The following is an 11,999-nucleotide window of genomic DNA, read 5'->3' on the forward strand; positions in this document are numbered from 1 at the left end:
AACAGGCAGTTGCTATTACCCTCAGATCAAACATTATGTGATGCTATTTTCACAGCAACTCAAAGTAAAGTCCTACACATAATATGTACTACATATCATTATTGTCAATCTAACATGACAATGTTATTCATGATTGTCATCATCCACTGAAGCTAAATTCCACCCCTCAGTGACCTAGCTCATGCGACCGTGGTGTCAACATCCCTGGTCAGGGAGGTTAAAGTACAATCTTTCTTTGCCTCCACTGTTAGCACAACAGGTGCCATAGCTTGTTTAGCTGTTATTTACCGGAGCCCATTAAAGATGAGTAACACTATGTCAGATTCCGTACACAGGCCCAAGCGTGTCTGTCCCATCCTTCAAACCTCTCACCTGCCTGGGTAAATCTGACACGTGACATGTCACATAGACATCCCAGTCATCCCTGTAGGCCTCAGTTTGGGTTTATTCCTCCTGGCCTTCAACAGTGACGCCTTCAACAGTGACGCTCTCCCAACCCCGTCTCTACTCCCTCCTACATGGGCTGCCCACCAGAATGACAGAGCTCCAACAACACCCCCCCCCCTCACTCCCTCCCTCCCTCTGTCTCCCTTTCCCCCTCCCTCTCACACTCCCACTCCTGTCACATGCCCCCACCAGGCCAACTCTGTCTTCTAGCCTGCTGTCACCACCACATCCCTTCTATTTGTACAGACAGACCCTGCCAGGAGTCTACTGCCCCCCCCTTTTCTCTCTCTATCACACACACACACACACACACACACACACACACACACACACACACACACACACACACAAACTCCTACGCTGGACTGATGCTGTCTGCTCATCTCTCAGGGACGTCTCTCTCTCCTGTTTCAGGGTCAGCATGGAGGAGGCCGACCTGTTGAGGGAACGTCTCCAGGCCATCACGGTAAGGAGGAGACAGTTTTAACTATTCATGTTAACAGACAAAAGTTAACATTTCTCAAGGTTATCTTGTGTTGCCCTTCCTGAAAATAAATGATGAGATAACATAAAAACTGTCTGCGGCTATTCTAAGTGAGTCAATAGTATCTGGTGGCAGTGAAAGAAGCTGGAGGTCTTATTTTGGATGTGAAGGTGAAAAGCTTAGTATCAATGTGTATCAACTCATCACTACAGCTCAGCACTGACATTATACAGCATAGAGATAAATCAAAGAAATGTCCTTCCCTGTCCGCTGTCTGTGTTCAGGGTTCACTGACTTCAGCCAACTTGTTTCACTTTTTCTGTGAGTCTGTAGAGCTACAAAGCTGTCCGTAGACATCACTGCGGCCATCCCTTTTTACTGGGATCAAACCCAGTTTAATAATGATTCTGAGCATAGGGCGAGATGGCAATTCGTTCTGATCCGGGTACTTCGTTGAAAATCCTGGAACTTGAGTCAATATTGGGGAAACATTGGGACACTTCCATAGCAACCTGGCCAAAGTAGCCTGAAGTCACGCATCAGCGACACATTATTGCACTTTTTAAAATTGTAACAGGATTCCCTTATGAATTTCATGCTTGGTATAGTTATGTGTGATCTTTGCCAATCCACTGCATCACACTTAAAATTTACTTCAACATCAACCAGCGGAAGCTCCCTGACTAATAATGCTACCCGTCTGTAATGGCTGTTAGCATGTTAGGTCATATTTTCTGCATCCATGGTGGCAGTTTGCCGATGGTGTACAATGATGTTGTTGAAATATCTTCTTAGTAATAACCAAAACAACATAGCAGGCTAATGAAGAAACAACATTAGTGTCATGGTTTAAGACAACAGTGAGGATAAGTTTGGGGTATTTTTGCTGGGTGTCAATGACAAGAGCCTGTAGCTTTCTCCAAAGTGAGGGGCATGGTCTTATGGATTTTCATTTGTTACATGTCGCCGTCTCGCCCTATACACATTTCACATGCAAGTTTTGGCATGTAGTTATCGGTATGACAACTGAAAACCATTACCTCTGATAATAAGCATATACTTTCATTTAATCTCTTCATGTGTGAAGAAGCTTTGTGGTTCAACCAGAATGGCCTGCACAGGATATCTATTTATAGAGAGAAACTGCTAAACTGTTATATTAAACAGATGGACACAGGTTGGTTTAGCTACAGTAGGAGTCTAAAAAAAGGGTGTGTGGCATTCTCCTCCCTGGTACTGTAGGACACCGTGGGGTTCTGGGGCTTTCCCTTTAGCTGGATTTATGAGAATGGTCATAACCAGCTGTCAATTGAGCCTGTGAAATGACAAGTGGTGGAATGTCTTTACTGATACAGTATGTGTGTCAATGTGTCTACACAGGATAAAAGAAGAGTCCAGGAGGACATAGCAAAGAAAAGGAGACAGATTGAGGAGGAGAAATTAAAACTCCAATATTTGAAGGTATGTCTCATTAAAAATGTGACTTCTGTGGGTCTAATTGCATCTGATGAGAAGAAACAGAATATAATGGAATTGTATCCTTCCTGCCAGGCAGTTGTAAAGTAACAACACTATTGTGAATTATGAAACGTATTGATGGTTTCCTGAAATAGAAAAAATCCCTCCGGGAACAATGGCTGATGGATGGACTGAGTCCACAGAGCGAGGAGGAACAAGACGCCACAAAACTCCAAGCTGAGGACGACCAGCAAAAAACTGTGCTCCTGCAAAGCAATATCAACATGTAAGTCTTCAAATGTGTGTGTGTGTGTGTGTGTGTGTGTGTGTGTGTGTGTGTGTGTGTGTGTGTGTGTGTGTGTGTGTGTGTGTGTGTGTGTGTGTGTGTGTGTGTGAGAGAGAATGTGTGTGCATGGGTAAGCATTTGCTTTCCCTTTCCAATTGTGTTGTGGTTGAGAACCGTTTGGAGGATTACACCACGCTTGACGACTTAACCTACTTAACCCCTGTGATGAGCTTTGAGTGTCAGGCAATGGCCGCCAGTCTACCCTCCCCACATGACATAACATGTCTACTAAAGGACAGCCTTGTCTACTTTAACCAACGTGATCTCATCAGGACCAGCTATAACTAACCATGTACAGAGAGGATTACACCTCGAAGCCAATGTAGACACAGTAAAAAAAACTATAAACTGATGCCAACATATAGAAATTGGTCCAAGTATAGATGTCAGTACATAGTAGTGCTTATCCGAGAGAGGCAGTGTTTTATTTCCTGACCACTGCTGTGTATTAGGGGTGGGAAAGGTGAATTGAAAGAACCTGTCCATTGTCCTCGCTGCCAAAACATCAGTGATGGGTTCTGAGGTTTGTCCACTGTACTGTATCAAAGCTGACCGATAAGGCACAAAACCAATCTAGAAAGAAAATCCTCCTCTCATCACCTGGACAAAACAAGTCATCAAGGATAGGGATAAAGGTTCAGAAATACCCTGGATCCTGACCAAGACACTCCCTGGTTTAGTGGCAACCGTGAGGGATCTAAACTGCTCACTTGTCAATAAAAGATCATAGTTTAGTGGTGTCTGCATGCTAACCTATACTAACATATACTGTATTTGTATTAAACTGACTATTGTAGTTCAATACTGCTGCTGCAACTATGCAAAACTCCCTCACTTGTATTTTAATTATAGTTAGAAGCATTTTGCATCTAAATTGCTTGTTTAGTGACTGTAAAGTGATTATAAAGCTTGTCTCTCTCACTTGAGTGCTAAGATACGGATAATTGCCTCCACTTTGCAGGATGGAGAAGGAAATTGATGTCCTGGAGTCTCAGGAGCTGAATATTTCAGCCAACGAGGAAGTCATATTGAAACGACTGAAGGAGGTGGAGAGAACAGCGGAGGACATTATCAAGGTATTGCTCAGCTAATACTCTCTGTTTGTGGGGAATGGCTCTATTCCACTGTGGTGTTTGCATATGAATTCAATATGCTGATGGTTGATCCTAACTTGTTTCCAATGAGAGGAGTCTGTGGGCTGTGTGGGTGCGTGGGTGTGCGGTGGCTAGCAAAGGTTTGCTGAGGGTGGACTAGGCGAAGGAAAATGGATCACTTTGTTGGTGGAAATGCGGGAAGGAGGTGCCAATAGGTCTAAATGCATGATGTTGTTTCTGGTGCCTTGAATATAAATTCTAACCTCAAAGAAAAAAGAAAAAGGAAATTGTTGAAAAACTAATACCCCTTCTTTTCACGTTGTTATGATTTTCACATCATTCTTTCCTCGTTTTGATTTTGAACAACTATATCTCCACACAGGAGTTAAATGCTGATTTCCAGCCAGGTAAAGACTTTTGTTGCTCTGAGTGTTGTGTTTCACTTTCTAACATTATAATATTGATACATTCTAACATCCATTGTTGGACCAATGGCATATCTGGACTGACTGGCCATTTTCCTTTACAGAGCCGATACAATATCTTTACTCACCGATTCCAGATATGCTAAAGTCCTACCAACCTAAACCATTGAAGAAAATCACAAGTCCAAAGCATGAACCTGATTGTGACGAGCCTAAAAAGGGTATTTAAACAGCCTACTTTGTATGCTATTTAGTATGATCGTGGAGATATGAAAATTAGAAAATAAATAAGCAAGACTTCAATGTGATTTCAAGGTCTTGTAATATAAAGGTTTTGAAAGAAACTCATTTGGATTCCTTGAGCATACCTACCTACCGACCTCACTGGTGTGATGCCTGCTGTTGCAATTATGCCAATTCAAAAGCTACATTTTCTTGCACTGTAGAAAATAAAACAGATAATTTGATTTTGAAAAACACAGTCTATTTAGCTGTCACAGACTAAGTCTGGCTGGTTTTACTGAACACATTGAAAACAGTAGTATATACATGTGGGTACTATACATATGACATATTTTATCTTATAACTCAGCAATATTTCCAATGTATTATGTGCAATATCCTCTGGTTGTTGTCCAACACCTCTCCTTTCTTCATAGCCACATTTGCCATGGAGATCAGTGTGGAGAGAGACATGCGTACAGGAGAGAGCCAGGTTGTGTCTACAGCCACCATCACCCCTCAGGAGTTTGAAGAGAAGGGTGTGAAGGTCTATGACGATGGGAGGAAGTCTGTCTATGCCCTCCACTCAGACAGCCAGTTGGCCCGCAACGGTGTGGGCGAGCTGAGCCCTCTGGAGCTGGAGGAGCTGCTCCGTCAGGCCAGTGACAAGAAGGTCCCTACTGATGTGCAGTACCACCAGCCTGTGTATGCTGCCCCCTACGCAGGGAGCAGGCCCTCAACCCCTAGGAAAACTGAGCGGGAGCAGCTCAGCCCTTGGGCCAACGGTCACCAGACCCCGAGTAAGACCCCCAGCCCCTTCCAGCCAGAGGCCCTACTGGCCAGACAGGGAGCTCAGAGCAGGGGAGAAGAAACTCATCAGTCCCTGCCGGACATTCCAAACCCTCAGGCCGACAAGCATCTACTACTACAGCATCAATCGCCATCTCACCAAGGTGTCCGAATTCGACAGAGTAGCCTTTCCAATGGTGGAGGTACATACCCAGATACAAACAGACTGGGCCCAGCTATGGTCTTAGTCCAGAGGTCTGGAGACATCCCTAGTCCTATACCACTGACAGAGACCACAGTGCAAGAGTGCAGGAGACAGTCCCCACTTTACTTCGACAGCGAGTCCACTCTCAACATCGTCAATGCTCTCCCCTCTGATCTAGACTCAAATCCAGTCACTATGATCTTCATGGGCTACCAAAACGCAGAGGAAGAGGAAGACGAGGAAGATATCCAAGCTGAGCTAGTCGTCATTAGCAACGACGAAGATGAAGATGAGGACAATAACGGTGAACCGTGTCTCTCGTTCCACCCTGAGGGCTATCGAAGCAAGATCTTCCAACCCGACATGAGTGCCAAAGCCAAATGCAACAGAGACTCTACAGAGGCTCGCTCACATTCTGACAATCTGCAGCCACACCGGCCCACATTTAGCCACAAGCCTGGCAAGCGCAGTCCCTGGCTGGACAGACAGACCAACAGGGAGAGCATGGAGGACCCCACGACTGCAGGTATAAACATGGGCAAAAAACAATGCTGCTTGCCAGGGGGTCTCGTCAACCTCTTTGTCATTGCACACTAACATTGCCTTTCCTCTCCTCTAACCCCCTAAAGCTCTCTTTGATCTCACTGGCTTTCAAGATCACATTCTCATGTAGCTGTTCAACCAAAGAGAACATGTAGGGCATACTCATCCCCCCACATACGTTATCTTTGACAAGATAAAGACTGTGCTTTATTTGTTTCTCACATGTGTTGTTACACATTATCTTAACTACACTATTTGCTAAACTTCAGGCTTTTAACCGTTTGAAACCATACAGTTACTGCCAACTGGAGAAATGGGAGTCTGCTGTGTTGCTGTGTTTCTGTTATGAGAAACTGTAGCTCCACCCAGTGGCTGTTCTCAACACATCACATTTGTGTTGAGATATTGCTGCTACTGCTTATTAGATATCGATTATGCTTTACATTAGGTTGCCCCTATTCCTGTGTAGTAACACTGTAATTACTCTAATGACAACATTGCGGTTACAGAGTATATCATCTCCATGTGTACTCACATAATTAGTAGAGTCATTACAGTCATTACTACACAGACATAGCTGCAAACCTTACTGATATTTCATTTGGAATGATATTCTCATCCCTTTGATACCGCCTCTCTTTTGACTTTTGAATGTATGTGTGTACTATCTAACTCTATCTGCATGCGTTTTTACCTGCTTAAATCAAAACTAATAAAAACAACCTTGTCATACTATTCATTGTCGGAAGTGTGCTGTCTTTGCAAATTTACTGTGAATTTTAACTTTAACGGCATGCCAATGGAGTTTTTAATAAATACCGCCAGTTTTACTCAACATTCTTTTTGTCGAATTTAACATTAATCTCCTTGAACAGCTGAACTATTTCACACCTGGGTTGATGGTGCTCACCATAGACTCTGTGTAATAGTATATCCTGACTGATACATTTCCCTCTTTTTAGACCATTGACCAATTCTCATTAACTAATTACTTAGTAAAACTTAATTACATTTGTTTATACAAATGAGTCCGCTTCAAATATCATGACGACTGTCAAGATTATGACAATACATAACCATAGTATTGTTCTTTTCTCAGTTTTCACTTTTACTTTGTAGAATATCACTATCGATGTGATACTTTGCATGTATTCACAACCTTTGTTTTCCCCTGAAACTCCAACAATGTGTTGCCTCAACGGTGTGGAAAAGTGTCTGCCTTTGCTATGATTTGTTCTATTGAAAGCCTTGTCCTTGAGTGTTCTTTTTTTCCAAGCTATCTTAGAAGCTGTGGAACTTTAAGTGGCATTTTATAACATGTGCTTGAGAAATGGTTACATAAGCCTTGTCTTGCATAACATTCAGATTAAATACTTGGTTCCACCCATATCATTATTTTTAATTCCACTTAATTTCATGGTCAACACATCTTAGAAGCAGCAACACAGGCAACATAAAATCCATTCCTTTAGTGACAATATTAAGTATTTTTCGAACTAATAAATTGTTGTCATGCTTATACTGAAGAAAATGTAATATAATATATTTAATATATGTGGGTATATGGGATAAGCTATCACACAATCATTGGCAAATTCAGTGCAAAAAACTGAAACACTTTATTTTTCTTCTCCACAGCACTGAAAATGAGCATGGCAAAGCTAGGGGGAAAAGTGTAACCTTCAGAGTTTGATTCCAGTCCCTGACGTAAATATTCCATGAAGAATAAGGAAAAGAGAGTGTCCTACGGAACCGGCTTTCCTTACTTTGCACAACAAATACAGGACTTCTCAGAGACAACTGATGAAAGAGCTGCTGAAAATTATGAAATAATGTTGACATAGTGCCAAGATTGTCTATCAATGTGTGATAGCCAGTGTTGATTGTGTATATCCTTCTTTGATACACAATCTCTATGTGTCAACTGCAGTGTTCTTTGGCTTACGTATTCATACAGAGACATTTACTGTACATCTCGGCCTAATTCTATGAAATCTGTTGATGCCAAATTATATCTGATCAATGCCATTTGCAATGCTATTGCTTAAAAAGACTGAATAAAAATGTTGCCTCGGTCAAAGCACATTTCATAACAGAGATTGGACAAAATAACTTCAACATAATGTATTATTCATGATAATGATACCTTCAATGGATTAGTTTAAATTGATTGATTGTGTGTGTGATTGTTTCATTGACTGCAGTGAAGTGACTGATGGTTGTTTAAATTGCCTGAATGACATCTTGGCACAAAACAATCACAACACTTAACACATTACACCATACATACCTCTTCACAGTATTGATAGTGTATTACTTTCTTATCAATACATGTGCAACACTCCAAGTAGTCGTAAAATAGCATTTGATCATTAAGTTTATGGTTTTGACTAATGTCTCATGGGTTTACATCATTACATGACGGGTTTCCAGGGTTTTACATACAGTACAAAACACAGAGGACATATAAACAATCCTTGTATAGGCTACTGTGTGTGTGGCGGTGTGTGTGTGTGTGTGAGAGAGAGAGAGAGGGAGGGAGGGAGGGGGATCTCTTTGCACCAGCCAGACTGCTCTGCTATTGGCTGCCTCCTCCTACATTCAATGAGAGTTCTAGTCTCTGGGGCTACAGAGAGACAGAGCACCAGGCAGCCTAACACTGCTTCTCCTCAGCCAGCACCAGTCTCATATCACCCACTGAACTGGCACAAGGTAGGACCACCACAGCAACAACAGAGACAGAAAAGTTTCTAAAGATTTTCCTTGATGTTTAGACTATCGACAGATAACCGCTTGTTTTATAGGTCAGAGCTGGCATGCGTCATGTAATTTATATTAGCACGCTGCGATTGTCTATTGGGAGGGTCTAAAAGGTGGTGAGAGGACATGGTGTAGATATTGAATTAAAAGTGGGGGTTGAGTTTGAGTGTGGCATTGCGTATGTATGCATATGTGTGTGGATTTGATCTTTAAGCTTTGTTGTGGACTGTGTACTTGAGAAAGAGCCAACACTTATGTACCATTGTGAAAAAAAATAAAGATATTAGTAGTTAAGTAGTTATTGAAATCCAGTCAAAAGAAGGCTGTTCTGCCAGAATATTTTATTATTATTATTATTATTATTATTTGATACATTTTCATCGATCAGTTATCATTTCACATACTGCTATTTTTGGATGGAAAGTCAAACTTCTGTTGAGAGATTAAGTCATCATAAAGTTGTCCACGTTGGACTCAGGTTCACACAATGTCAATTGTCTGCTGAATGTAATGACCAAGCTGTCAACTGAGATGTTCTGTGTGTTTAGTTGAAGTGTTGAGGAGATTGAAAATAATTCAATATTTTGCTTCTTCAGGTCTCTGAAATGATCAGAAAACAGCATAATGGAAGGAAGATAAAAGTATTGCCTTCTACTATCCAACATATTTACAACATCTACACACCTTATCTAAACATTTATTACTGTACATACATAATACTGTAATTAATTACAAAATGTCAAAAGGGTATTTAAAAAAGTATAAAACAAACAACATTAAAATGGTTTTCAGTTCCTGTGTCTGTGGAAGCTGTTTGCCATTTAAAAAACAGTCACATTCTGAACTTGATAAATAACGTAATTCTAAAGACTGTTTTCATATTATTCAGAAGCAGCAGTTGTCCATGCACCAGCATGCATTACGCTGGGTAAGATAAAACCTTGAGCTACTTGACTATGCAGATTACAGATGAAGAGGCCTCTATTCCCACTTCATGCACTCATTAATGTCCATGGGGATATGGCCAGGCAAGGCAAAGACTCTCAAACCTATATAAGCTATTCACATAGCTCCATCAAGTGATGTCACAGAGGAAAATGATAATGACAGAAACCTCATAAACTAGCTGTTTTGGTTATCATCCACGGAAGACTGTAATTACATTTGCTTTTGTTTATTTAATAACTTCAGATGTAGGTTTAACCTCTGAGGACACAAGGCTTTTGAGAGATGTTCTCTCTCAGACTACAGTTTTCTAGGCCTTGCTTAATAGCAAACCCACGCACAACCGTCTCTTTTCAAATGCATGTTCCAAGGTGTCACAGCCATTATTGTTAATTTGTGAAGAGAACAGCCTTGAAATGAAAAGACAGGCTGTGCAACAGCAACAGCAACTTCAGTATCCAACGTGACATTTTGCTAAGTGCAATTTGCTGATGTTTCGTAAGATAGGAGAAAAAAAAACTTCATGCATCACATCTGGCTTCCCGTCACATTCCATGAATGATAGATAACCATGTACCATTGAGGCAAAATCAATTATACCATAAAAGTGCCTATATTACCCAGTTGACCCAATCACCACTCAGTGCACTGTGGTGGCACAACTTAGTACACCCGTGATTAGAAAAACACCCAAGGGACATCATCTCCACCATGAACCTCATCTCAGTGGCATTTCTGCCAATATCTCTCTCATCCTTTCAACATGGGTGCCCACCACTAATCAATACCTCCACAAATCAATGTTTGGGTATTTCTGCAACCACACAGCCACCTAGTCATTCAGATTACATCTAAATGTTTTGTTGGGAAGAGTGTGTGATTTTGTTTGGAACCAGTAAACTAATTGGAGATGATCTCCTTCTGGCTGCTCTGTTTGAAGCTTCTGGTAGGTATGGCGGGCTAGATATGGCTTACACCTCTGTTGTCTGTGCTTGATGCTAATGGGATTGACACTGCATTGTTAATTTCATATTATTTAAGACACAAGGGTTTCACACTGAGAGCCTGAGAGGCGGTAGAAGTTGGTGCAGCAGCTGAGCTGTGCGCTAAGTGTTATGCCTACTGTGGGTTGCCATGGTACTCAGCAAATCTCGGTCTGTTATTTTGATTGGGCTTTTGGCTTGAAGTGCCAAGTTTCGATACTAAGCGGGAATAAAGTTTTAGTTTTATTCTGTTATTTTAGATAAGTGTGTCGAAACTGAGTGGTTTGTGAACTATAATGATGGGTGAAATGTAAAAAGGAAAGAAAGTGTAAGAGTGTTGTGAATTATAAGAAATGCCATAAACCCTACAGACTGCATTCAAGCAGTGATGTTGCCACACGTTGGCAGTAAGGTGAGAGAGCAGGGAGATGTGTTGATTCAGCTGACATTCAAGATAGGATATCACTTGTTTGTACACAACATTTTAGATACCCTAGCTGTCATGTAAACACTCTACTTGGGCCAAGATCATAATTGTTTGAATTTCAATTTCACAAAATAATGAATAATGGTTTATATTGTATATCTAAACCACTCTCAAAACACTCAATGATTATACAGTAACTGCTAATAACGGTCTGTTTTGATATGTTTTGCAAACTACAGTACCGGTAACACAAAGAAATTTGCCTACAGTGAATGTTCTAAATAAAGTCGTAGGAAAGATGAGGATTATAGACTTTGTCTACTGTTGGCAGGCCTTGCTGTTTGGAGTCAGCAGTGGGTATCTGACAAATACTGTCTACCCTTTGGTGTGAAAGAGTCCATAGCCCAGGGTGGGCATTTCTCTGGCACTTGGCTGACAGGCTGGGATGACATCACTGTTAGAGAGATCCATACGGTAGATCCACAATGATGTGGTGGAGACAGTAGGGTACAAAACACTGTGTTTCATTTCAATGAGAGAAAGACACCTGACTTCAGCATAAATGTTTGTGGCACTATTGTAAACATTATAAGCATTCAGATGATTGCATCTACTTAAATTATTAGCATCAATCTGGACACTCTATTGCATGGATTACCACCCATGGCAAGTCCAACTCCACATATAGACCTGCAATGTAAAACTGTTATCTGATAAATTACACAAAGGCATAGCAAACTAGAAAAAGGTAAATATACAGTATCTGAATATATTGTACAGTATGTGCAAAGCTCTGTGCAGTCCTCTGTCTCAGCTATAAAAACAATACTGTGAGACGGGACACAGGGACACTGTGTGTGTGTGTGTGTGT

The 11,999-nt window shown here is 41.3% G+C and overlaps 1 protein-coding gene across 1 annotated transcript; it reads left to right on the top strand.

Annotated features, from left to right (window-relative positions):
• Positions 1-805: 805 nt before the first annotated feature.
• On the top strand, positions 806-8,097 carry palmdb (palmdelphin b). Its single transcript, XM_083684824.1, has 8 exons — positions 806-913; positions 2,312-2,392; positions 2,545-2,675; positions 3,697-3,811; positions 4,212-4,236; positions 4,359-4,475; positions 4,914-5,996; positions 7,652-8,097. Exons 1-8 carry the CDS (start codon positions 869-871, stop codon positions 7,690-7,692), a joined length of 1,638 nt encoding a protein of 545 aa, XP_083540950.1. The 5' UTR covers positions 806-868; the 3' UTR covers positions 7,693-8,097.
• The last annotated feature ends 3,902 nt before the right edge of the window (positions 8,098-11,999 follow it).

The sequence above is a fragment of the Argentina silus genome (assembly GCF_951799395.1).
Source record: "Argentina silus genome assembly, chromosome: 1".
Classification (NCBI taxonomy): domain Eukaryota; kingdom Metazoa; phylum Chordata; class Actinopteri; order Argentiniformes; family Argentinidae; genus Argentina; species Argentina silus.

Excerpts from the sequence above, each read along its gene's own strand:
- palmdb (XM_083684824.1), top strand. The coding sequence starts at position 869 with ATGGAGGAGGCCGACCTGTTGAGGGAACGTCTCCAGGCCATCACG. Across the intron at positions 914-2,311 it reads AACGTCTCCAGGCCATCACG|GATAAAAGAAGAGTCCAGGA; the intron begins GTAAGGAGGAGA and ends GTGTCTACACAG. Across the intron at positions 4,237-4,358 it reads AAATGCTGATTTCCAGCCAG|AGCCGATACAATATCTTTAC; the intron begins GTAAAGACTTTT and ends TTTCCTTTACAG.